Source organism: Leguminivora glycinivorella, chromosome 1, assembly GCF_023078275.1.
Source record: "Leguminivora glycinivorella isolate SPB_JAAS2020 chromosome 1, LegGlyc_1.1, whole genome shotgun sequence".
Lineage (NCBI taxonomy): Eukaryota > Metazoa > Arthropoda > Insecta > Lepidoptera > Tortricidae > Leguminivora > Leguminivora glycinivorella.
The window spans coordinates 5,173,727-5,200,812 of record NC_062971.1 but is presented as its reverse complement, the minus strand read 5'-3'; the positions used below and the strand labels follow the sequence as shown (position 1 = coordinate 5,200,812).

The window sequence follows — 27,086 nt, the reverse complement described above, 5'->3', positions numbered from 1 at the left end:
TGATAACACGTCCGAATCACTGGAATATTCCCGCGGGCGAGCAGAAAAATTGTCACGTAAAGATCTTACCTCGTGGGCTAATTTATTCACCACGTCCTCTAACCTGGTCATGCGCTCGTGCTCAGTTAAAGCCGATGCACCTGGATCATCATTTACCTTATCCATTTGGAACTGCAACTATTTAGAAAATCTTTCCGAAAAATTTTCTAGTAGGTGTTTCCTCTGCCAGAAACAAATCGCCAATGACCAGAGTTATGGCGCGCAGCCTACCTGCTGGATTCGCAAAAACTCGTTGTAAAAAGCCGGTATTGCGCCTGACGTCATCGGAACTGTGGTGTTGCCAGTAAGAAACGATGTCGCTATCTCAATTTGAAGGCTTGGAACAAGGTACAGTCAACTTAATAACCAGTGTTGCCAGTAATGTGTTATGATGTCTCTATGTTGACACGTTGAGAACCCGAACGCCATACAATCATTTCTTATATAAGAGTTTCCAAAGACTGCTTATAACCTCAAAAATATTTAGTCGTTTGAGATTGTATTTGTGTTGGCTTTCTATTTAATTGTTGAATCTTGTTAGTAATTGCTACTAAATTGTGTTTTATTGAGTGACATAACAATGGCACCAATGGCGCAAAACGTTTCTGAAGGTAAGTTACTACAGTTTTACGTAAATCTAATTTTGTTACGCCGTGTCAAAAATATTCTGTGTCGTAGAATATTTTGGTATTTATTTGTTTTAATATTGAACTATAAGACCTGTTTTTCAAAGTCAAATGATATTTAAAGTAAAAGCCTTCATCAAACTAATAAATCTATTTTACACTCCCATGTTTATTTATTGAAACAGTCATGTAGAATTGAACCTGAGTTACAACACCTATAGATGAATCCTGAGTTAGTAAAAATCCTTCATATAATGCTAATACTGAGCCATTATTATAAATCTATCAATTATTGACTATAAATATGCTTGAGAAACAAGAAATAACACAACCTTAAAGGGTCATGCCATTAATGTTGACATATTTCATACCTCATAAAGAATTAAAGACAGGTCTTACACCTGGCAATATGAAGTGAGCCAGTTTGTTGGTGAACAAAATGATGTTTGTGAACATTCTCATTTAGCTCTGTATTACATGATAGGCAATTTGGTGATCGTTTCAGATGCTATACAGTAACTTCACCTTTCGAGACCCATACATCAATAATCAACATGCAATTTTGAATTAATGCAAAAATAAATTAAGGTGTCATTTAAAATTTCAAGGGCCAGCTATGTGTTTACATTAGCATAAATAGCATAAGCATAAGCATAAATGTCCAGCTATGACGAGTCTGACCCGATAAATACTGTGTAATAATGTAATGTCTGTTATAAATCTTTGTTGTCTTTTGTATACTTTCTTTTTTGCTATATTTTTTTTATTATTATTGTATTCTTAAATTGTTATCTGTCATGATTGTTTTCACCGAATGGCCTCATCGGAAGACCAGCGCTGGAAGTCGCCAGCAACATGCTGAGATGAGACCATTTCGTGGCACTTTTCTCAAGAGCCTTTTGTGTGGATATATGATTATTTGTTTGTGTGTCGGTAATTTTTGTGTAAGTATATTATATTGTTATCGTCGTTGTTAAGTGCTTACAAATAAAACTATTTCTATTCTATTCTATTCTATTCTATTCATATATTGCTTGATTGTTTGTTAAGATATACAAGAATTAATAAGCTAATTTAACGATGATACATTTTGTTTCAGACACAGATTCTGGGTCGGAGTCGGACAGCGGGTCCAGTGCGAGTAGCAAGAAGAGCCCTAGCCCGGCTCCATCCGGCAAGGAGGGCAGCCGATCTAGGTGACTGTACTATATCTTTAGATACTATTACCTTCTAACCAAAGACTTATAGCTTTTTCATTCCATTTTATTTATAATGTGATTTATCAGTGCAAAAAAATTGCATTTGTATAATAGCAAGTTTAAATTTTTGGGTGAATCAAGTTTTTGACGACTCAAATATGTCCGCACATACTTAACAACATTGTAAAATTACACCCTTAAATAATGAATTTTATTGGTATTTTTATGTGCCAATTTTTTATCAAAAGATACCCTGCTCTTTGAGCATGGAGGAAGAACAAATATTATTCAAACATATTTTCATATAAATTTGAATCAACTGCATCCAACTGGTTTTATTTATTTATTAACATATTTTTTCAGATCTGGCTCCCGCAGTCCAGCTAAATCAGGAAGTGGCTCCCCACACTCCCACCATTCCGCTGCCTCCAGAAAATCCTCCAACGCATCTCGGAGCAAATCCAACTCCCCTGCCGTTTCTAACAGATCCCGTTCCGGCTCTGCTCAGAGCAACAAATCAGCTTCATCATCTGGAAGCGTTAAAGGCCGAAGCAAGTCCAAGTCACGGTCTAGAAGTGGTTCCCGTAGGTCAGGCTCAGGCAGCGCCAGATCTCGTTCAGGCAGCGCGAAATCTCGCTCGGCCAGTCCGAAGTCTGGCGCACAGTCTCCCAAATCCCGTTCCCAAAGTCCCAAATCAGGTTCCGCCAGCCCCAAATCCCGGTCCCAAAGTCCAAAGTCCAAATCTCAGAGTCCGAAGGGGTCGCGTTCGTCAAAGTCGCGGTCTCCAAGTCCGAAGGCGAAAAGCCGGTCGAGGTCGAAATCGGCGAGTGCTAGTCCGAAGAGTAGGAAGTCCAGGTCTAGATCTGGTAGTGCGTCCTCGAGGTCTAAGAGTCCTGTAGAGAGGCAGGATGTGCAGGACAGCAGGTCGAATTCGCCGAATCTCATGATTGACGACGACCAGGCTAAGGCCAAAAGCAGATCCAGGTAAAAACCTTCTGTATCTATCTACTAATACAAGTAATCAAGTATGCTACATGCATGGGGAATAGACGAATAAAATAATAAGAATACTTTATCGTATTCCAGATCGGGGTCAAGACAGTCCAGATCAAAATCTAGAAGTAAATCCAAGTCAAAGAGCCGTTCGCGGTCGCGTTCTAAGAGTTCGAATGCGTCTGAAACTAAAACTGGTAAGTTGCTTGTTCAATTAATTATTACATATGCTGTGGATCATTTTATTGATATAAACATTATACTTTTTAGGGTTCCGTAGTCAACTAGGAACGCTTATAGTTTCGCCATGTCTGTCTGTCCGTCCGCGGATAATCTCAGTGCCCGTTAGCACTAGAAAGCTGAGAATTAGTGCCAACAAATTGCAAAAATAATAAAAAGTGGAAAAAAATGTTTTATTAGGGTACCCCCCCCTACACGTAAAGTGGGGAGTGTTTTTTTTTCATTCAACCCTAACGTGTGATATATTGTTGGATAGGTATTAAAAAATGAATAGGGATTTACTAAAATAATTTTTTGATATTGTTAATATTTTCGGAAATAATCGCTCCAAAAGTTAAAATTATTGCGTCCCCCCCCCTCTAACTTTTGAACCATAAGTTTAAAAAATATGAAAAAATTCGTAAAAGTAGAACTTTATAAAGACTTTCTAGGAAAATTATTTTGAACTTGATAAGTTGAACAGTTTTCGAAAAAAATACCGAACACTACGGAACCCTACACTGAGAGTGGCCCGACACGCTCTTGGCCGGTTTTGGAAGAACAAAGCAATAAAGATTTTAGGGAGTAACCTACTTAATTATGTACCCCTGACAGAACCGCGACGGTACCTATATGCATATTTCAGCCGATTATTTAGGTACTGCATACGATTGTTTGCTCTCAATTTCATTCAAATGTATAATTAAGTTACGATTTTCTGTATAGGATCTGCACTACATCAGCTAAAAAAAAGAACTGGAGAATTAGTCAGATTCACGACCTCTATTTTAATATTTCCTTGTTACCGACTCCGCAGCAGCAGAGAAGAAGAAGCGCGCAGTGATATCCGATTCGGACAGTGACGGCGGCAAGAGCGTGCCGAAACGTAAAGGCTCTGACAGCGGTTCCGATACCAGCGGCAAGCCCAAACGGAAGGCCAAGAAACTGGTGGACTCCGACGACGATGATAATGAGGAGAAAGAGAAGACTGACACTGGTAAGATTCATAAAATACTACTTCTTATTACAAGCTTTTATTTAACTTGCCTTGGTATATAGTATGTTAGTTTGGGTCTAAACATAGAAGCTAAATTTGACCCACTTCCCGATTGATCTGAAATTTTGCACACATATGTAAATGACGTGACAATGCAGTATTATGGTATCATGGAGCTGATCCGATGATGGAGCAGAAAGGTGGTCATAGGAACATTATGAAACGTCGTATCCCCATCGAGTAAGGGGTTTTTAGAAACGCCTCGGAAAGCAGCAGATGACTGGTGAAAGAATGGTACAGTCGGCGATAAAAGCTTGTTCCAAAAATGAAATTTTTGCAAAAAAACTTATACCTTCATGGGTCAGTAAAGCGTTTTGATAGCGTAGCAATCCGCGCGCATTTCGCTCGCATCGCAATCCGCGCTCGTTAGTTCCCACCGGCGTCTGCTGGGCGCAACGCCAGCGTTCGTCCGGCGCACCGCTATCATTGCGCTCCGCCTACGCTCTCAAAACGCGCATGTGTGGCCGAGCTGTAATAGGATAGTAAAACAAAGCTAGCTGAAGCGTAAAGGCACCGGTTCGATACTAGTGGCAAGACGATGACTTCGGACGATTCTGATAATTAAGCCTCAGGACTGACGCTGGTATCTAAGACCCACTTGCACCAACCGCTTAACTCAGGGTTAGTGGGCTGTCAACTGTCAAATTCCATATAAAATGGTGGATTAACCTCGGGTTAACCCTAAGGGCCACTTTGCACCAACGAAAATGGAGGGTTAACCCACCATTCTATATGGAATTAAGTGGTTGGTGCAAGTGGGCCTAAGTGGTATTGGACATTGGTACCTAACCTGAGAACCTTATTATGAGTCTTATAACCGTTGTAACGTTTTTATTTATTTGTCAAAAGCTATTAAAGCTTACCCATAATGTTGTCGTCTTATAAGGACCATGCATGTTAATTTGACTAGTAGATGAAACTAACCATAATTATTTTGGCAGATAGGAACAATAAGTAGGACTTTGTACGGCAGGAGCATGTGAAATGAAGAATTTCGGAAATGCTTTTCTAACAAATACCCTTCCTACAGTAACTGCCGACGCTCTATTCGGTGACGCCTCCGACATCAGCACAGAAGACGAAGGCGACAAGGCCTCTGGGCGTTCAAAGTCGCGCTCGCGGTCAAGGTCGCGGTCACGGTCAAGGTCACGCAGCGGGAGCCGCGGCAGGTCTGATGACGAGCGCAGGGACGATGATGCTCGTAGGAGTGGAGATGAGGTTAGTCCTGTGATTAGAAGTGTCAGATGACAATTCTTGGAGGTCACGGTCAAGGTCACGCAGCGGCTGCCGCGCAGATCTGATGACGAACGCAGAGACGATGACGCGCGTAGAAGTGGAGATTAGGTATAGTCCTAATTATCACTTGATGTTATAGAGGTATAAGTAAGGCCAGAGTTGTAACTCCATACATTAATTAGTAAATGCAAGTTATTTGTAGTAAAGCGTCATTCACGCGTCAAATAGCTTAAATTATCAGTACCACTACTCGACACTTTTCTTCACGTTGGAGAAATAGGGAGGCATACAGACCTATGATCATATTTCTATGATGAACATATGATAGTGGACTATCGGCCTAATTCGCACATATAGTCAAAATAGCGGCAGTTTCGGCAGGCGGTGATGCTTCTAGAAGTAGCGATGAGTCATGACTTTATTCGATTATTCCAAAGACTAGGCTAATTATCATTGCTTAGTACACTGAGCACCATTTAAAGTCTTAACATTTCCAACAGGGGGGCCGTGATAAACCGGAAGAGGAGGAAGAAGTGGAAATCCCGGAAACACGCATTGACGTAGACATGCCCAAGATTTGGACGGAGCTCGGAAAAGAACTGCACTTCGTGAAACTACCCAATTTCTTGTCCGTGGAGACTCGGCCTTACGACCCCGCCACTTACGAAGATGAGATTGATGAGGAGGAGACCTTAGATGAAGAGGGTCGTTACAGGTCAGTAACTATTGATGTATGTAGATATGCCCAAGATCTGGACGGAGCTCGGCAAGAAGCTACACTTCGTGAAACTGCCCAATTTCTTGTCCGTGGAGACTCGGCCTGACGACCCTGCCACATACGAGGAAGAGACCTTCGTTGAGGAGGGCCGATACAGGTTAGTATCTGTTGATGTATGCAGATATGCCCAAGATCTGGAGGGAGCTCGGCATGAAGCTACACTTCGTGAAACTGCCCAATTTCTTGTCCGTGGAGACTCGGCCTTACGACCCCGCCACATACGAAGATGAAATTGATGAGGAGGAGACCCTAGATGAAGAGGGTCGATACAGGTCAGTATCTATTGATGTATGTAGATATGCCCAAGATCTGGACGGAGCTCGGCAAGAAGCTGCACTTCGTGAAACTGCCCAATTTCTTGTCTGCGGAGACTCGGCCTTACGACCCCGCCACTTACGAAGATGAGATTGATGAGGAAGAGACCTTAGATGAAGTGGGTCGATACAGGTTAGTATCTATTGATGTATGTAGATATGCCCAAGATCTGGACGGAGCTCGGCAAGAAGCTACACTTCGTGAAACTGCCCAATTTCTTGTCCGTGGAGACTCGGCCTTACGACCCCGCCACATACGAAGATGAGATTGATGAGGAGGAGACTCTAGATGAAGAGGGTCGATACAGGTCAGTATCTATTGATGTATGTAGATATGCCCAATATCTGGACGGAGCTCGGCAAGAAGCTACACTTCGTGAAACTGCCCAGTTTCTTGTCCGTGGAGACTCGGCCTTACGACCCCGCCACTTACAGAAGAGACCCTAGATAAAGAAGGACGATACAAAGGCAATATGTCAGATGTTAAACAAGGTCTCTCGTCACCTGAAGAAGGCAATATTTGACAGTTTTATTAGTTGATTTCTGCTTGTCCAAATCTTGATTTGTCGATATATGTACACAGATAGTAAGAAACAGTCGGGGATTATGTCCCATTCCTTGTCATAAAAGACACAATTTGATCATCCACTTTTCATTTAGCTATGAGGATGAAGTCATGATACATCAGACATAAAGATCATGGGAAAGTCGTCATTCATGAAATCATAATCATAAGATTCATAAGCAATTTATTAATAATAAAATTACAGGTCATTTACACATGGTTGTTGTCTATATGTAATAGGAAACATGAAACAAAAATTAACAACAGATAATTAACACCTGCAAAGTGCAGAAGGTTCTACTACCTGGTTATAGAATTCCTTATGGTCATAGAAGGCCTGCTCAATCTTATAACGGTTTGGTGTGTTTTTGTAATAAGTACATATATTTTTCAAACTTATTAATGGGCATAGGTGTCGATATATAGGTTTTGGAGGCCAAACTGATGACACGGTCTTTGAACTTACACTCAGCAGCAAAAGTTGCGTAGCGGGCAAGGTGTTCACAATGATCCTAACACGCTCTTATTGTCTTAAAAATAAGATCGTGTCAAGTTAATTTTGAACACCTTACCCGCTACGCAACTTCTGCTGCTGACTGTACATTACATTGTAATATTACAGATTGAAACTGAAGGTGGAGAATACAATGCGCTGGAGGACCAATTTTGACAAAGAAGGCAACGCTATCAAGGAGTCTAACGCGCGCATGGTCAAATGGTCGGATGGGAGCATGTCACTACACCTGGGCGCTGAGATCTTTGACGTGTATAAGCAACCTTTGCACGTAAGTTCATTTTATTATTATCAACTTCCTTTCTTTACTATTTATAAAACGACCGATTTGACGACCGGTTTGGCTCAGTCGGTAGTGACCCTGCCTGCTAAGCCACGATCCTGGGTTCGAATCCCAGTAAGGACATTTATTTGTGTGATGAGCACAGATATTTGTTCCTGAGTCATGGATATTTTGTATGTATATTTAAGTATTTATATCGTCGCTTAGCACCCATAGTACAAGCTTTGCTTAGTTTGGGCTAAGTTGATCTGTGTAAGGGGTCCCCAATATTTATTTATTTATTATTATTATTAAAACGATACAAAAACCTTTGCATTGGTGAATGTGAAATCTTGATCAAATTCAAGACTTGTGAAAAGGTCCCAGTAACCTAAACCCTAAGTCTCTGTCCCAGTAATCCGATTCTGAATAAATTATCACTTCAGAAGTCAACTAGTGAAGTAACTAGTTGACCTCTGATATGACTCCTAGGTTTTATCAAAGAGGATCGAGTATTATAGAGAGTTACTGTCGAAGTAAAATGTGTAATCACAGTGCATAGACTGCCATCTCTTGACACAGGCTTAAAACTTTTGAACCTCAGTTTTGACAATTTGGCTCATATTCTTTGCTTGATATGTTTTAAAATGTCAAATATTAATATTAGCGCCATCTAGCTGAGCGTACCCCAAAGGTGTAATGCCATCTAGGCCACCGTACCTTTTTAGGGTTCCGTACCTCAAAGAGGAAAAACGGAACCCTTATAGGATCACTCGTGTGTCTGTCTGTCCCTCTGTTACAGCCGATTTCTCCGAAACTACTGGACCGATTTACTTGAAATTTGGTACACATATGTAAACCTGTGGCCCAAAGACGGACATGTAATTTAATTAAATGAAATTTAATCATAGGGGTCACTTTTGGGGGGTAAACTTGAAAATTAAAAATCAAAGTTATTAAAACTATATTGTGTTATATATCAAATGAAAGAGCATTTTATGAGCATTTGAAATATATTTTTTTTTAATTTTTAATTTTGGTACTTTAGAAGTAATTTAAGAAAATAGACAAAAAATGACCATTCCCCCCCCTTATCTCCGAAACTACTTAGCGTAAAATTTTCAAAAAAATACACGAGATAGCCCTCTACCTGTAGATTACAGGAAAACCTATTAGAAATCTACAGTCAAGCGTAAGTCGGACTTACGAGAAAAAACTCAAATTAAGATTTTCACTCACTGACGCTGCAAGCAGTTACTAAACGTCTTAAAATTTTGTAAGCGTGATGGACAGGTAGAAAGAAATTCATTTCTGTCTTTTTCTTTTTAGAAATTGTTCAATTTTTTTTTTCATTTGCCAAAATGACTTAAGTTCCTACTAAAAAGGAGGCGCTTAAGCCCGTTTGTAAGTGGACTGAGCAAAATTTTGTTCAAATCGGTCCAAAAAAAGGTCTCTGTTGACGAAAACATAGAATTTGTGCCAACGACAGCCCAAATCTGAAGTCCATTTTGCTCTATCTCTTATCGTTTCCGAGATATATACGTAAAGTCTTGAAAGTGCGAAAAGTTAACTTTGCCATCACAGTCGTTCAGGCGCTCATGAGTTCTTTGTATGGAAAAGTCGAAAACCGACTCGCACTTGACCAATGTTCATAGAACGTGTTGTGGTTTTTTACGCGGGTCCGCGACTAACAACATTCGAATGTTTTGTTCGGAAATGTTTGAGGGTAGTTTCTTTGAAACGTCGCCGGCGGCGGGTGGTTCGACGGGCGAAGGTCACACGCCGCACGCGACGGTCTGTATTCGTTTTGTACAATAGCAACGGACGGCGGGTGGCGTCTTGATATGGAAAATGACTGACTTCACTAAAGATAATGATGAACTCATTGAGGTAATACTAGAGAGGACACTGTGAGCAAAACCTTTGCGCTACAAACATAAGTCCATTGGACTTATGTTTCTGCCTGCACACAAATAAAATGTAAAAATGCCTTCCTGCGCAACAAGATGCTGTTTAAGCCATACGAGAAAATCGAATAAAACTGACGTGTCACATTTAATCGGTTAGTATACACGCTATGTTAATCGATCTTTATTTAAGTAATTATTTCAATGAAGGAACGCGCTCCTCAAACGCGAAGCTATCGCTGCCATTTTGTTGAACGAAATCATAGATTAATCGCATCATAATTGCACAGACTTGACATGTAGGTAATGAAGTATAGTAATTGTGATTATATTCTGTTTGTAATATATAAAAGAGAAATGTTAAATTTATTTCACGTTATACTTAAGAATACTACACAGTTCTAACACGAGTTGTAATCGATATTTTCATACAATAATAACTTATGATTTTTTTCAAGGGCAATTAAAGTAGGTATTCGCACCCGCGACCGACAGCGTGTGGCACAGCGGCACATGCGGCTCACATCCAAACGCCGCCGGGCGCGTGTGACGGGCCAGAGAAACCAGGGCCTTAGGGCTAGGTGATTATCGCCGCGCCGCAGAGGACGCGCTGAGGGGGGGGCGGTGCCTACAGCAGTTGTAGTAGTATGCATACCTAGCTCACGCACACAGACGCGTCCGCCAGGGGCGGCTCACTCCGCTATCCTATCGCCGCGCTACAAGTATATCCTGGCGGCCGCGAGCTGTTGGCCGCGAGTTCGCGGCCTACTCAGGGGTGGCGCACATTCTTACGGAATGCACGTTCGCACTTTCTATTGTTACTTTACGTCGCGAGGTTTTTTAAGCGATGTCCACGGGTGGAATGGCTAATAATACTTAATTAAATAGACATATTGAATAAAATAAATACCAAAAGATATTCTTATAAATATCTACTACTGATTAAGTTCCACGGAAAAGTTCAATAAGGCTTGTGATGTTGGAACCTTGAACAAAAATATATAAATACAGCGTATATACCTAGAAAGTACTCAAGACTTGAATATAATAATATAACATTTAATCTGAGTATTAATTCGTTTGGATCCATTGGTAACCCTATCACCGGACGCCGCGCACGTGCGGCTTGTTTCTTTGTAAGAATGTTGTAGGTATTTAAAAAGGCGGCATTTCGGAAACATCAAAGCAGTGGGCCTTCTTTACTTGTGCTATTATATATTCTGTGGCGCCGCGCCGGTGTCCACGTGCGCTCTCTGCAGTTTGCGCTGCCGCTGCCATGAAACGTTTACCTACTCCGTGTAATACTGATAAAAGAAAGTATTGACATGAATTCACACGTTTCGGAAATGACTGTAGGTATTTTAAATATTTTAGCACAATATGTTTTTTGCCTCTTATTGCCTAATTATACAATATATACATACCTACTATGGCAACTCTATCACAGCGCAGAATATGCAGAAGCCACATGGTGGTCTGCGACAGAAACTCAATAGACATTTTTAGAGTTTTTAAAATAAGTACCTAAGTAGGTACGTGAAATAACATGGTAAATTAAAAAAATATCATTAGATACTTATTGCGAAGGTGTAAACAATATCCTTCGTTTTGCCACATATCAATAATTACCTATCTATATTAAATTCATTAATCCGTATACATTACATTTTTACAGTACGGTAATACTCACCCCGTTATTCATAAACGTACACTAAGTTATCAAGCCGATAAAGTTCGGTTGCCTTTCCGACGTATTGGTGTGACAGAAAGGGACAAACGAACTTTATCGGCTGGATAACTTTAGTGTATGTTTATGAATAAAGGTGTTAAAATTTATAGCTACAAAATTTTACATAAAACACCTTCTTTAAAATAAAATAAAAAATGTTGAATTTGGTTAACATTATAAAAGACCTCACGCAAGCTGTAACGTGCTAATTAATTCGCGAATTCGTCGAGAGGTGGCGCTAAACACAATTATGCTCATTAGAGAACCTATACTTCTAGCCTAGCCCAGTCTTTAGACTTATGTGAGTAACGTAAAAGTACCTAATAGTTTTGTAGGTACGGAACCCTCGGTGGGCGAGTCCGACTCGCACTTGGCCGGTTTTTTGTATGGTACTGAGGTACGTTTTTTCCTAGACTTTATCTGTCTATACGGAGTTATATGTCTTTGGTTTTATATACCTACCAGTGGCGTGGCGTGAATATTTTCGTTAGTAAAGCCGGAGGAGTTTTCGGGATCTGTTTTGTATGGACTTCTACAGATACTGGAGAATTTTAGGGAACCGTTGGGAATCGAGTCGTATCGACGCTACGCCACTGATGCCTACCCAACTGATGAACCCAAAAAAGCTCTTTCTCAATTTAGTTTTGCTACCGACTAACATATTTTAATATTATCTTTATTTCCAGGGAGACCACAACCATCTCTTCGTCCGCCAAGGTACAGGTCTTCAAGGCCAGGCTGTGTTCCGTACAAAGTTGTCCTTCCGACCACACTCCACAGAATCCTTCACTCACAGGAAGATGACACTGTCGTTGGCGGACCGTTCCACTAAGACTAGTTCCATCAAGATATTGTCGCAAGTGGGCGCTGACCCTGATGCCGATAGGAAGTATCAACTTAAGGTAAAAAGAATCCCTTGTACTTGTACCTTTATAGATAGTTACATATTTACTGCGTTTTCCCTTTTCGTTAATTTCTCATTTACTAATGAATCTGTCATATATATATATATATGTCTGAATATGTCTCAAGAAAGTTTAACTTTTAATTCTCATTTACTCTTCCCATTTAGCCACTTCTACGCCATGTGTTTCCTTCGTTTAGAACCCGTCTTTGATCAGTCGCTAATTTTCACCAAGGAAAGCCAAAAACTGCACAACGGACTCCGCAAACTATCTGAGTCATAAAAAAATCAGCGAAACAGTACGATCGTTTCCGGCTTGTTCAACTGTCAAGGCTTCCTACAGATCTTTCGAACTACAGATCTTTCACGATGGAATGAACAATACTTTGATTGATTTACAGCTACCATTATATTGGTTAATGCGTACACTCATCATCACATCACAATCATTCGTTCCATTCGTGCCAACTCTTGTAAATTAACCTGTACCCGGTTCCCATCGTCCCGAAGTAAAAATAGTAGTAGTAGTAGTGAACACTTTATTGTACAGAACAAATTATGACAGTGAATAATTATAATGGTTATGTACAAAGGCGAGCTTATCCCTTTTTAGGGATCTCTTCCAGCTAACCTTAGAATAACTGAGAGAAGAAAATAGGAAATGATAGACAAGTGTCCCTCACACCTTGTAAACATTGTCTACAGAAAGAGGAGATGGAGCTTCGAGCGGCCATGCGCTCGCGGCCGTCAGCGCGGCCTAAGCGGCGTGCGGGGGCCGGCACCACGGCTGCCAGACGTGACGACTCTGATGACGAGGGCGGCGTCAGTCTGCAGGCTATCAAGAACAAGTACAAGCAGGGACAGAAAGGTAAGTCCATTAAGATAAGTAAACTGAGATTAGTCTTCTAGTAGCGATAGACCTGCGTCACCTGTAAACTTGAGTGTTACGGTCTTCGGCGAGTCCTGAAAGGCGCGTGGGGGCTGGTACTACGGCCGCCAGACGAGACGACTCGTATGACGAGGCCGGCGTTAGTCTCCAGGCTATTAAGAACAAGTACAAGCAGTGACAGAAAGGTATGGTAGCTTGAAATGATAGTCTGTATCTCTAGGTAGGTATTTCAATAAACCTAAACAAAATCTACCCTGCTTCCTAAGGCTCTTTATGCCAGTTGAGGGTAATTTAAAACATTACAAGACCAAATAAGAAGGTTAAAGACAGGTTTCTCAGTGACAGATCGTAACTTTACAAATTATTTGCTTACGTTCGCGTTTTTTAAATACCTAAAAGTACAGAATATGGGGTACCAGCTCTGAATTCTAACAATAAGTATAAAATTTTGTGGCAGCAATGCATTCTCGGTCTTCGGCGCGGCCTGAGAGGCGCTAGGGAGCTCCCGCAGAACATCCATTGATAGTCTCCCACTACTTACTTACTTATTGTTCAAAAGGATAAATACTCACGACATTGGTCTAAGCGCGACAGCGGCGAGCGGCGGCCATACATTGAAGCGAGACACAGCGATGGGACTTTTCATTCGCACGTATGGCTGCCGCTCACCGCTGTCGCGCCTAGACCAATGTCGTGGCTGGGCCGTTAAATATGTCGCAGATTTATTGGTTATGTTTACCAATGCTGACTTTCATTTTCAGCAATGTAACTCCGTATAGAAGGATAAAGTCTAAGAAAAAAGCGTACCTCAAAGCCCTAGAGAAAAAGGTACGGTGGCCTAGATGGCTTTACACCTTTGGGGAACGCTCGGCTAGATGGCGCTAATATTAATATTTGACATTTTAACACAGTACATCAAGCCAACAATATGGGCCAAATTGTCAAGACTGAGGTTCAAAGGTTTTAAGCTTGTGTCGAGAGATGGCAGTCTATGCACTATGATTACACATTTTACTTTGATAGTAACTCTCTATAATACTCGATCCTCTTTGATTTCCAGCAACAGCGGGGGCAGCGATATACTCCAGCGAGTCTGACGGCTCGGACGTGGAGACGCGGCGCGCGCGGCGCCTCGACCGCGCCAAGGCGCTCAAAGACTCGGACTCCGAGGCAGCGACGCCGCGCCCGCGGAGACGCGCGCAGCCGCAGCGGCAGCAGGAGCGGCAGCGGAAGTGCGAGCGGGAGCGGAAGCGGAGACGAGTAGGAGACACGGTTAATATAATAGTTTTGTATTGTTTTGATACGACTTAGGGTCAGTGGCACCAAATCGTCCGATGAGGGATTATTACATTTTAATGTGGGAATTTCCACAGACTGCTGCGAGACGTTGGTGTGTCTTGATGATTGATCTATGATTGATGCAACTGGCCCTTAGAGAATTTACGGTGATATACTTCTAAGAAGTATTTAAGCTACGGCCACATTTTAAAGGCAAACGAGTGCACTGAAAAGTTGATTAAGAGGATGAAATTTGTGAGACTTTTTGCAAATAGCAATGGTTTCTACGTTGCGCATAAATTGATGATAAATATGTCGGATTGACAACTTTAAACGTAAGCATGTAAATATTTAATTATAATTATAGTGACATTTAAACTTATATTTTTTTATTATACACATAGCCTACGCCTTGCTAACCCTTGCAGTGGACAGAGGTAAAGAGAGAGTGTCTAAGAAAAGAATAATCATAGGTTAAACGAAAACAATAAAACACAATCAACTATAAGCAATATATTTTCAAAATCAGTCCAACTGGCAGGATTAAACTACACATTAAGTATTTGGTTCCCCCACTAGAGCTCACAAGGGGTAAAGCCTCTAGAATATTCTCTCGAATTTTCTTAACTTCAATGGAGCTCCGGCCTTCATACACGATGTTCCCGACTGCTACTATCTTCCAGACTCCTGAGTCCTGGGCGCTCAGGTTACGGAGGACGTAAGTACATGTGTGCAGAGATGTTCGCTCGTACTCTCTGTAAAAGAATGTAAACAAGAGTCAGGGCACGCACGGAATATTTACCCAGTTGGCGAAGCGCTTAATAGACGCGTCGGGTTTCTTCTTTCGGACGTAGCGTAGTCTAACTTTGTGTCTGTAGGTGTGTCTCTGCCTAAGTGCCTACATAAAGTGCCCGTCCTACGATCACTCGATATAGGGCTACACTTGTAGGTCTTGCCGTGTGGTAGGCGATAGGATACCTAATACCCGAAACTCAATTCCCATGCGTTGCAGTTAGTGTTGGCTAAAACTGTCTTTGTTTAAATACCTACCTAGAAATAAGATTGTGTCAAATGTTTTGCGGCCTTCTTTTTGTGCGATGTTATTGACGGTGACTACCTGTTGTTCTGACAGTAGATGTTTCGATAGAGGCATGTAGTTCACAAGGTATGAGAACAGTTTGAATTGTGGTTGTATGTTCCTACCTAAAGTACCTGTCGTAAGGTCGGTCGACATCGGGTTGTACCAGCTCACAACTAGGTAGTCTGGCTCTGTCGCGCCAATACGCAAGAGCGATAGAGATAGATATCTACGAGCGTTTCGTTTCGTGACCGTTTGTGCATACGGCTACGCACGCTGGTAAGGGGTACGCGAAACTCAACTCCAGTGTATTATTGTTAGTAGTTGTTAGTATTGCAATATCGAAGCAATGGGAACAGTTTGAATTGTGTTTGTGTGTTCCTACCTACCTAAAGTACCTGTCGTAAGGTCGGTCGACAGCAGGTTGTACCAGCTCACAAGTTTCGACGTCTGGTAAAGGGTACGCGAAACGCAACTCCAGCGTTTCTCCCTCGTTTAGTACGGAGGACGATGGCTCGATTGGGACGTAATCTGAAATACAGAATGTAATATTTTTATTTGGTCTTATAAATCATTACAAAAATCAAATAACCACTAAATTAAAATTTTGAAAAAACCCCCGACCGCGACATAGTTGACCGATTTTCATGAAACATGGCTAAGAACACTCCCGACTAACTCAGCTTTCAGACAAAAAAAAACTAAATCAAAATCGGTTCATCCGTTCGGGAGCTACGATGCCACAGACAGACACACACACAGACAGACAAATAGACAGACAGACAGACAGACAGACAGACAGACAGACAGACAGACAGACAGACAGACAGACGGACAGACAGACAGACACGTCAAACTTATAACACCCCTTCGTTTTTGCGTCGGGGGTTAATAAAACTAGGTGGAGCAATAGGTTAACTGAATGAGGATACCTCAAAAATATGTGGTTAGGATCCGTTGGCTTATTAGGTGGGTGCTCATTTTCACAACATTCGAAAGATCACTAGAAGAGATTAGCTCAGAACCCGGACAAGTAACTTGACTTGAGGAGAGGAGTAAATATGCTCAGCAATGGATGATAAGGTCTGATATGACGATGCGTAGGTATAGGTCAAAAAAAATCGCGTAATCCACAACGGTGCATGGTACCTAAGACCAAAGTAGTTATTTAAAGACGTAGTGATGTCATTGTGACTATCATAATCACAAACAATCATCAGGGGCCTATTGCATAACAATTTACAACTCATATTACAAGCGGTAGTCCCCCTCCAATTAATTTTATAAGAAAGAGAGTTCCACTTGTAATACAAGTTGTAAATTGTTATGCAATAGGCCCCTGATTGTATTAGGTGTTATGATTATTTCATTGTCCCCACATTGAAGTTAGGTAGTTAACATGACGACTTAGCTGAAGATTAGTCTCAGGTGACGATCGCGAGTGATTGAAATTATCCGATGTATTGTCCTTAAAATTCCTAGTATTCCCATGGTATTCCCACTAGGTACAGCTCAGTGTACCTACAGATTGATTCCCAAGAACTGGTTCGAATGTGTCTTTGGATAGTGTGCTGTATCACATTAGGTTTAGGTTTTTCTACACTACCGTCAAAAAGTTTAAGACCAAACACAATGTTCAGTGTCATTGTTATAAACCCTTCTAAAAATCATCAAACTAAATTTGTAATCAATAGAAAACAACGTAATCTTATTATATTGATCGGCAACCCATTTGTTCTGCAAGAAGACAACGATCCCAAACACTCAGCAAAGATCTGTAGAAGCTACACAGTCAATAAAGAACGCCAAGGTGTGTTAAAAAATATGATTTGGCCACCGCAATCCCCAGACCTTAACCCGATCGAACTTTTATGGGATGAACTCGACCGTAGAGTCCGAAGACAATGTCCGATATCTGCAACAGCTCTATGGGAGATACTGCAATACGAGTGGAAATCCATTAGCCAAGAAACGCTACACAAACTTATAGCAAGAATGCCAAGAATCTGCTCGGAAGTGAAAAAGCGTCGAGGAGGATTTTTCGATGAGAAAAACGTTTAGCTTTTATTTCTTATTATGATCCCTTTTTAAAAATTGTTATACGCTTTATTTTGTCGGTTGTAGGTACTGAAAAGTAATATTCTCATAGGAACTTCATGAAATGTTGATTATTTGCATATATCGTGTTTGGTCTTAAAACTTTTTGACGGTAGTGTACATACGTGCTAGCTTTTGTGAATTACCTAACCTGGAATTTGCGTCTGTTATTCGAGCGAAAAACAACAGACAGACATTTGTGTTTATAGTAGGAACCCGGCAGATTTTTATACTCACCAACTATCTGTATTGTGATAACCTGGAACACTTCCACCCAAGATCCGTTCCTCTTATAATAAATGCTGAGCACCCAATTCCCATGGTCCTCTTCTCCCACCGGCCCAATATCAAACTCATTGTTTCCTCCAAACGAATCATTCGTTTTTGAATCGACTTTTTTTCCTAAATTAACATTTCTTACACTATATTTATTTACTAGTGTTCTATCACCGGTAATCGCATGTCTTTCGTCGGTTGCTACATTTTGCTTAATGTCCAATTTGGTGACGTCATTAGTTGGGTTGTATAAGTAGTACAGCGCGTCTTTACTATATTTGTCTGGTGCTGTAATCGTCACTATGTCGGTGAGGTTGCACACTATAAAGAGTGGCGGCAGTTCTTCTTTTGAATGTGTTACTGAAATTAAAATGATACAAAGTTAGGATAAATTAATATTGTCTTCGTTACCGCTATAGTTACTCATGAAATAAAAGTATGGAACGGAACGGGGATGAATTGTAAATTCATTATACGCGATATAATCAGTTTCCATAGTTTTATTTTAGGATAAAGTACCTATTAACATTATATATCATGTCGGAAGGCAGAAGACTTTAAATTACGAGCACTCGACTTCGTTCTATCACTGCTAACTAAAAAAGTTTAGTAAGTAATAGAATTTAAATCGAGTTGTCAATACCGACCCCTACAATCCCAACTTCTATCCTTCGTATTTCGAAAGTAGCATTTCGCCATTGCGGTCCCTAGTCAAGTGACTTAGCTTACTTATCATTCATTGAAAATGTGAATATGGCCCATACCTCCTGATACAGTGATATATTGATATAACAAGTTAAATCGCGGGCGGTTTAAACATGCAACATAGGTTGAAATTATTAAATTATAGTTTAGTCATGTTCATACAGAGCGTCGAAATGCCAAGATATAGGTTACGATAGTAATAATATCGTGAAGATATTTACTTTCGATAACTTATCTAAATAAACTAGCGGTATATTAGCCAAGTAATACGAGTAAGTATCTACCTACCGCGAGGAATTATGACAAGAATACAGAATACAGAATCATTTATTTGTCCAACATAGGTGTACATAAGTTGTTACATTACATTTCAGTTCAGTTTCACTATGTGGCGCCTTACGGCATACAAATTTGAGAGCATGCATGTCAAACTATAAATTAATAATTACCTACATAATTATATTCTAAATATTCAGAAGTCTTTATCATCTAAGAATTCTTTTATAGAGTAGTAACTCTTTTGAGCTAGTGGTAATAATTGATGTTGTGGTATTTTGTTGAATATTCTTGGGGCCATTCCGACTACATTTTTTTGGAATAGCATTGTCTTGGGTACAGCTGAATGCAATATTTTTCCTTGTAGTCGTATGCTTTTAAAGCTTAAGAATAAATGAGAGTTACATTTGACAAAAATACACATTTCATAAATATACCTGTGTTTAAACAGTTGACATAAAAATATAAATAATGTTTCAGTCAGCATGCTTCCTGAATATTTAATTGCTTATTACCTACGATATCACAGTGAAAAATCACGATTTTAATAAGTAATACACCTAATTGCAGTTTACTACCTTACTAGAAATCTAAGATGAGTTAGGATTGGGATACTTCGAAAACAAGGTAGTTTTAAAAATCAAGTTTGAAAAAATCCCAATTAAAGGATAAAATGGTCCTAATGGATACCTAAAAAGCTTACAAAGACATCTAGGTACTTAGCCAGCTTTAAACGGCAGCTGACCATTATTTGAATTCCGCGGGCGAAGAGGCCCGTTTCGGGAGGGCAATGCGCCCGCGTCCAAACACATGGCGTCACGGGTGACCAACTCTTAGTCATCGCCACTCGATGCGCTGAGCTTACAACTTTTGACAGGCAAAAACGGCTTCTCAAGTCCGAAGTAGTTTGTATTTAAATTTGAAGATTATTGTGATTTTACTTTACTAAAACTACGTTTTTTTGTATCAACACACGTTTTTCAATCACTTTTGAGCGTAAACAAAGTAAAACTCAACAAATCGGTATCAAGTTCAATTAAAAAATCTCATTACCTTTACATTTCACGCGTATCTTCGTCGATAAGTAACTCACCTATGTCTGGCTCGTTGTTTTGATGGATCGTCAGCGTCACACAGTTTGATATGGCGACAAAAATCGTGACGAACAACGCACGCGCGTGCATAGCGGCGCGCACGGCCACACTGATATCGTAAATATCTTCCACAGACAAGATAGATATTCACAAAAACTAACAAACGCTTCACGCTGACCAATTTAAGCTTGACCTTAATTGTTTTGAATGTATTATGTAAGCGTCAAATAAGAGTAGTTTTCAAACCCAAGTTGATTGTTATCTTTTGTGAATAGATAAATAGTATAAAAACATTGTCGGTCGTTCAGTGGGCCATGTTTGTGAATGAATTCTTTCAGTAATCTTTGCTTACCTAATTATTGCACCTATTGCAATTTGCATAACGGTTAAACCGGTTTGCTTGTTAACGATGAGTACCTAATAACGTTTACCGAATAGCACAAAAAAAATGTTGTACAATTGTGTGATACCTAATTAGGTTTAGGTTTAATAGTTATTTGTTATACAAGGGGGCAAAGTTGTATTTTAACTTCGAGTGTGGAATTGAAAAACGAGCAAGTGAAAGGATTCTATAGTTGAACCACGAGCGAAGCGAGTGGTTCGAGAATAGAATCCTGAACTTGCGAGTTTTTTAACACACGAGAAGTAAAATACATTTGCACCCGAGTGTAACACAAAACTTTTCCCCTTACTATAGCGAGGAAACTACAACGCAAAAAATGCGTTTATCACTGCTTCCAGTATTTCCACAGGTGGTAAATCATCTTTATTACTAGATTCACCTACTTTTATCAATTTTAAAGCAGTCAATTTGATTTTATTCAAGGTCAAATTACTTTACTCACTAGTGGATAAAATGCGTTTTTACCCGCTGGTATTAAAGGACAAAACACGTGTTTCCGAGCTAGTGAGGGGAAAAGATATTTATTCTCATAAAAGACATACAAGTCACACACGAGAACAGAATTTCAAAGTAAAAATAATCTTATTTACGGTAGCATACAAAGTCGCTCAAGTTAAGAGGTACACGCTCACGCAACTTTTTTTTAAGGCGGGTAGTGGTTTAAAATGTGTTGCGATAATTTAATTTTAAAGGTGTTGAATGAGCCTGTGTCTCTTAAATCAGACGGTAACTTATTATAAAGCTGTGCACCTTGTAACTAAACCTCCGCTCACCTTACTTATTTACTTACTTAATTGACTAATCAACAGTATAGCTAACCCCCCTTTAAATATACCCCGTAAAATTGGCCTTGTAATCGTCGAGCGTGAATAAGTAGAACCCTTCGATGTGATCCGCAATAACACAGATCCTTTAATGAGTATCAGCTGTATTTTTGACTAATATTTAAATTTTTACTTATTTATATTTTAAAGAAGAATAAAGGTTATTGTAGCATAATAATATAGTGTTATAGAAGAGTATTTTATCAGATTTAGGCCTAGAAGGTTATGAGTGAAAAAATTAATGACGCAATAAAGAAATTTTTAGAATAAAAGTTAGTGAGTGAAACATACATGAAATAAATATTAAAAAATATTTTGGAAAACAACCGCTACGCTCTATTACTGATCCTGGCTTGGGTACGAACTTGCGTTGCGGAATAGGATCCTTAATCTCAATCAAACTGCTTTATTGAGAGTCCTATGCCAAGCCAGAAGGGCTATCTATCTACTAACCCCCCCTTTTATTTTGTTTCTTTTTCCCTAGCTAAACCCCCCTTTTCCCCAATACTGCTAATAGACCATAACTTCTCGATCTTTCTAATGTTTTAACGAAACACCGAGCAGTCGCTAACTTTTATAAGAACTAAGTAAGTCAAACTTTTCTAAGCTTTTGACTTTCCATCAGTGGACGGCGCTCGCATGCCACTGAGCCCTATAACAAACCTATGCTTTTTATTCCAAAGAATAGTTTGTTTCCCTAACCAAATTGATAGAATTTACCTTGAAAAACCAGTTAGCAACACTAAGTGTCCCGCAGCCACACCGAAAAATCAGAAATTGCTACCACAATTATTAATTTCACTCAAATAAATTAAGTAATAAGAGTTTTTATAAATTACCAGTTTTACCACATATTTTAAGATAGTAATAAACACCACATTTAAAGTCCATTAAAACCATAATAGTAGTAGTTAAATTATTTCTCCACAATACACGTTGACCAATTATATTCCAAGACCATTCATAAAAGAACTCTACTTTCATAGAAATAGTGTGTGACTCTACCCTAATCCTATCTATTTTCCCTACTCTAGCATATCTGAAACACAGACCGTCACTTACCATAGATCTAATGTTCAGAATATGCATAAGTGTATCCCTACCATAAGCTGTATAGTTCAGCCAGCGAAGCTGAGATAGGCAACCTATAGGCTTGAGTTCTGATCCCCCCCTCTGCTCTTGCCCGCGGGCTAGGGTAGCAGAGAGTAGATCGCCCTATCCGTGTATATATCCAGTATTCTAGGACACACCAGTACCAGCCACATGGGAGACCCAGCTGCGATCAAACTTTACTTAGATATGGATCAATCACAACCGAAATCCCCAGCGACCAACGCCAGCATGAACCAGAGCACCGAGTAAATAAATATATATATATATATATATATATATATATATAGGACCCCAGCCTCAAATACTGCCGACTTCAGTGAGCAAGGATTACTCCTAATGTCTTTCGTCAATCGTGAAAGTCCTCACTTCCATCTAACAGTTCGACTCTTTGAGACCGGTGAGAAAGTACGCTTTGTAAATATAAAAAAGCGCCCAAGCCTCCACTTGGAACAAAAAGACTCCTAAACGCCTTATGTTTAACAGCCGCAAGGTATAAAGCGCTTAGCCGGACAACAGTCTGTCACAAACAATGATCTGGCTTATAACTTTCACAAAATAACCCCATAGAAAATTACTAAATTCAATTTTACTGACCAACTAAATAAACGAATGAAGTTTCCTTTACGTGCTATAATCTAAGCTTAGTTTTGCAAGAATTACTCCCTACAAAACCAAACACAGACTTATCTCCAAGCACCAGCCATACATCGACTCAGTCTTTGTATTGCTTGACGGCACTCATGAAACAAAGCACAGAAAACTTCACTATACACATTAATTTAAATGTAACACTACACTATAAATAGAACACTAAAATAACCCCACAACTGACGGTAAAGCAATTCCACCACAGGTCTAAGTTCAACTGTACGACGATATTGTCCCCGCACAATCAAACAGAGACACAATTTCAAAGTTTACAATCACTAATTTCCAAGTAAAAACAAACAGAGAAATAATAGCAGAACAACTTCACTCACCAGTATAACACACGAAAGCCAGAGTCACTGTTAGTCTTGTAGATATTTTAAGAATGACGCGCGTCGGCTTGCTCCGACCCTTTTATAGATTCTCTATAAGAGACATACCAGAGACTTAACAGAGACGTAATGGATACATAATGGATACATAACAGAGACATAATGGATACATAACAGAGACATAATGGATACATGAGACATACTGGAGACTAGAGACATACTGGAGACTAGAGACATGGAACAATGGATAGCCACTAAATTACGCGCATAAGAAAAAGATCATAACTGTTTTGTTTACTAAGCCGTACGCCTTACGGCTCAGCCACGACAATGGTCTAAGCGCGACAGCGGTGAGCGGCGGCCATACATTGGAGCGAGACACAGCGATAGGACTTTTCATTCGCACGTATGGCTGCCGCTCACCGTTGCCGCGCTTAGACCAATGTCGTGGCTGGGCCGTTAGGCATTAACGTCCAAGACAATTCAGCACGTACGTTTTTGCTTCTCAATAGTAACACCTGCATGACTGCACGTGTTTTAGAGTGAGATGGAGATATCTTTTGTTGATTCCTAGTACGTAATGAAACATTTTATATTGTGGTAAGTATAGGTATGCAAATGTTTTTTTGTTAAAGGGTTTTAGTTAGTTTTGTAGATCAAATACGCAACAAAAATATAATTTTTGTTTCTAAATGCTACAATAAACACAACCAGAAAGTATACTACTAATCATTATCAACTTTTATGACCTGTAATTGAAATCAAGATATAATATCGGAACGCCACTAAGTTGACAACTGTTAGTGTCAGTATTTCGTCCATGTGAACGTAGTTTGTTGATAATTACGTTTTTTCCAACCTGTTTTGCATCAAATAATAGTGAAATTTATGAGTGAAGAAGTGACTAAACATGTGATAAAGCTTCAAAGATATTATTTGTCAAAATATCCAATGAAATCCCGAAGGAAATATGCACCAAAAAAGTTGGTCAAGGAAAAGTTGATTCGCCGTAAATTTTATATATAATAACGAGTCCATTTCCTCATCATAGACGCTTGTTCTGTTACAACTTTCATACGTAAACATTTTTTTTCCTAACTGAGTTCTTATCTTGGGCAACACAATGAAACTCGCACGACGAGTAGTTCGTTTAGATATTTGTTTCTTCGTCATAAAGGCTAAGTTAGTATGGAGTGTGCTATTTAATATTTTCCTAACAAGAATGCTAGTACTATACATATACAGTTGTTTAATGTTCATCAGGCCAGTTTCTGCATAAATACGCGTGGTTGGTGTTAGACGGTGATAATTAAATAGAATTTTGATTATTTTGTTTTGAAGTATTTGTAAAGAAGTAAGTTTGGTTTTGACAGCGCTACCCCACAGCTCAATCAAGTAAAGTAAGTGTGGTTTAATTAGGGAATTATATATGGTGTAGCGTAGCTTATGTGGAATACAGCTTGATATTCGTCGTAAAGAACCCGTGATAGATGATAATTTTGCTCTTATATGTTCAATTTGAGTATTCCACGTAAGGTAACTATCCATTCGTAGGCCAAGGTACTTCTCGTTATTTTTATTTGTTATAGCTATATTATTTATTGTCAGTGGGATGTGCAGTGGAATATTTTTATTTTTTGCTCTAAAAATGACATAACTAGTTTTGGATATATTTATCGTGAGGAGATTGTATTGAAACCATGAGTGTAATTTATTCAAATCGGTTTGGGCGTTACTTATTAAATTTCCTATCGAAGTGCCGAAATAGAACAAACATGTGTCATCTGCATATAATGATACATGACCTTGGAGGCCTATATCGTGTACATTATTGATGTATATTAAAAACAGGAGAGGTCCTAAAATGGAGCCCTGAGGAATTCCGCATGTTATAGGCAACTTAGAACTTTGAGTTTTATTTATTTTAACTACTTGGGATCTATTTTCAAGGTATGATTGAAACATTTTTAGTGCATTACCAGATATACCAATTACTTGTAGTTTTTGAAGAAGCAAATTATGACATACCGTATCAAACGCCTTTTTTAAATCAATGAAGACGCCGAGGACTATGTTTTTCTTATCAATATTTGATTTAATTTTAGTTACAATGTCGATTGTCGCAGTTAATGTATTACTTTTAGGCCTGAAGCCATATTGACGTTCGAAAATAAAATTTATGGAATTCAGGTATTCGCTCAACCGGTTATGTATAACCCTCTCCAATATTTTAGATAGTGTTGGTAGATCAGAGATTGGCCTGTAATTACCCGGGTCGGTTTTTTGGCCAGATTTGTGAATAGGTGTAACTTTGGCTATCTTCAAGGTATCAGGGAATTCACCTGTATGCAGTAATTTATTAATTGATTTGGAGAGAGGCTCGGCAATTATATTTTTTATACATTTGATTGATTTCGTATTTACTCCGTCGACCCCAGCACTAGAGTTAGAATCAAGATCGTTTATAATTTTAATGATTTCATCTGTATTACATTGTTTAAAATTTTCTAGCTTGGAATCCGTATGAGATTTAGGTAGGGCTTTTTTAGAATCATTATGATATAATTTGGGTATTTCATCTGCTAAGAAAGAACCTATAGACGAGAAATATAAATTAAATTCTTCGCATATTTGTTTGGCATCCGTTATTTCTTTCGATTCTATTATAATTTTCGGCGGTGCACAGCTTGCTTTTATTTTATTACATGCTAATGTATTTACTAAGCTCCACATCTTCTTAGGTTTCGTATTGTATTGTAAAAATTTGTTATAATAGTATGTGTCTTTTGTGCTTTGAATTAATTTGGTTAAGTCATTCTTGGTAGTTTTATAGTTTTCTTCCAGAACCTTATTTTTTCGGTCTTTCTTTAATTCCCTCCAAAGTAAGTTTCTCCTGTTTATTCCGTTGATTATATCCTTACAAATCCAATCTTTCTGTGGAGTATTGAGAATTTTAGTTTTAGTGGTTTTGCTATCATTTATGTATTTTTTTATTGAACTTTCTAGTGCCGTATAGTCATCATAAATATCGTTTAGTTCAGCTTGTTCGAATATCGTGTACAGCCGGTTGTAGTCCACTGCTTCATATGTACTAATATGTAGTCTCGATCCTTTTTGGTGGCTTGGTTTTCTTTAATTCAATACATATTTGCTTGTGATCTGACATTCCTGATTCAATAATTGCCATATGAAAATAATCGTCTCTCAAATTAGTGCTAACATGGTCAAGTATAGATTGTCTTGTTTTAGAGTCCCTCGTACAATATTGGCTATTTATTTTGTTTAAAAGTGTGTAGCCTGCTTCTTTTAGAAGAGCTTTATTGCTTATATTGGCGTGTTTTCTTTTCTTTAGTGAGCAGGTCAATATTGAAATCCCCGAAAACTATCGCTCTATTTCTTTTCTGCAGCTGATTACTTAGCTCTTCTAGAAAATTTGGATAATTTGTGTGGCTTGGATTATATACTACTCCAATTTCAAGTGACATATTTTGAAGACGTATCCATAAGTAATTATTACCATCTAGGTATTGCGATTCGGATATAGTGTGTCTTAGGTTGTTATGCACAAATGCTGAGACTCCTCCGCCTTTCGTGTCCGTCCTGTAATTAAAATAGTGAGTGTAGTTTTCTATTTGCAACTCAATAGCTTGCTCTTCATTTGCAATCCAAGTTTCGGTCAGAAGAAGTACGTGAACTGTCGTAGGCATTGCTTTTAGTATGCATTTTAGTTC

General features: G+C 39.2%; 2 protein-coding genes across 2 annotated transcripts; one reads left to right on the top strand and one right to left on the bottom strand.

Moving 5' to 3' along the window:
• The first annotated feature begins 509 nt into the window (after positions 1-509).
• Positions 510-14,806, top strand: LOC125226412 (another transcription unit protein-like). Its single transcript, XM_048130396.1, is given in 12 exon segments — positions 510-650; positions 1,765-1,861; positions 2,228-2,848; positions 2,951-3,054; positions 3,894-4,073; positions 5,164-5,351; positions 5,870-6,084; positions 7,649-7,811; positions 12,125-12,340; positions 13,048-13,210; positions 14,292-14,412; positions 14,414-14,806. Coding segments are annotated over 12 exon segments (2,181 nt in total). The 5' UTR covers positions 510-619; the 3' UTR covers positions 14,496-14,806.
• Positions 14,807-15,007: 201 nt separating this feature from the next.
• On the bottom strand, positions 15,008-20,176 carry LOC125227521. The gene is made up of 4 exons (XM_048131859.1): positions 20,035-20,176; positions 17,922-18,320; positions 15,986-16,118; positions 15,008-15,264 (listed from the first exon to the last, which is right to left on the bottom strand). The coding sequence occupies exons 1-4, from the start codon at positions 20,123-20,125 to the stop codon at positions 15,012-15,014; spliced, it is 876 nt and encodes a 291-aa protein (XP_047987816.1). The 5' UTR covers positions 20,126-20,176; the 3' UTR covers positions 15,008-15,011.
• Between the last annotated feature and the right edge of the window lie 6,910 nt (positions 20,177-27,086).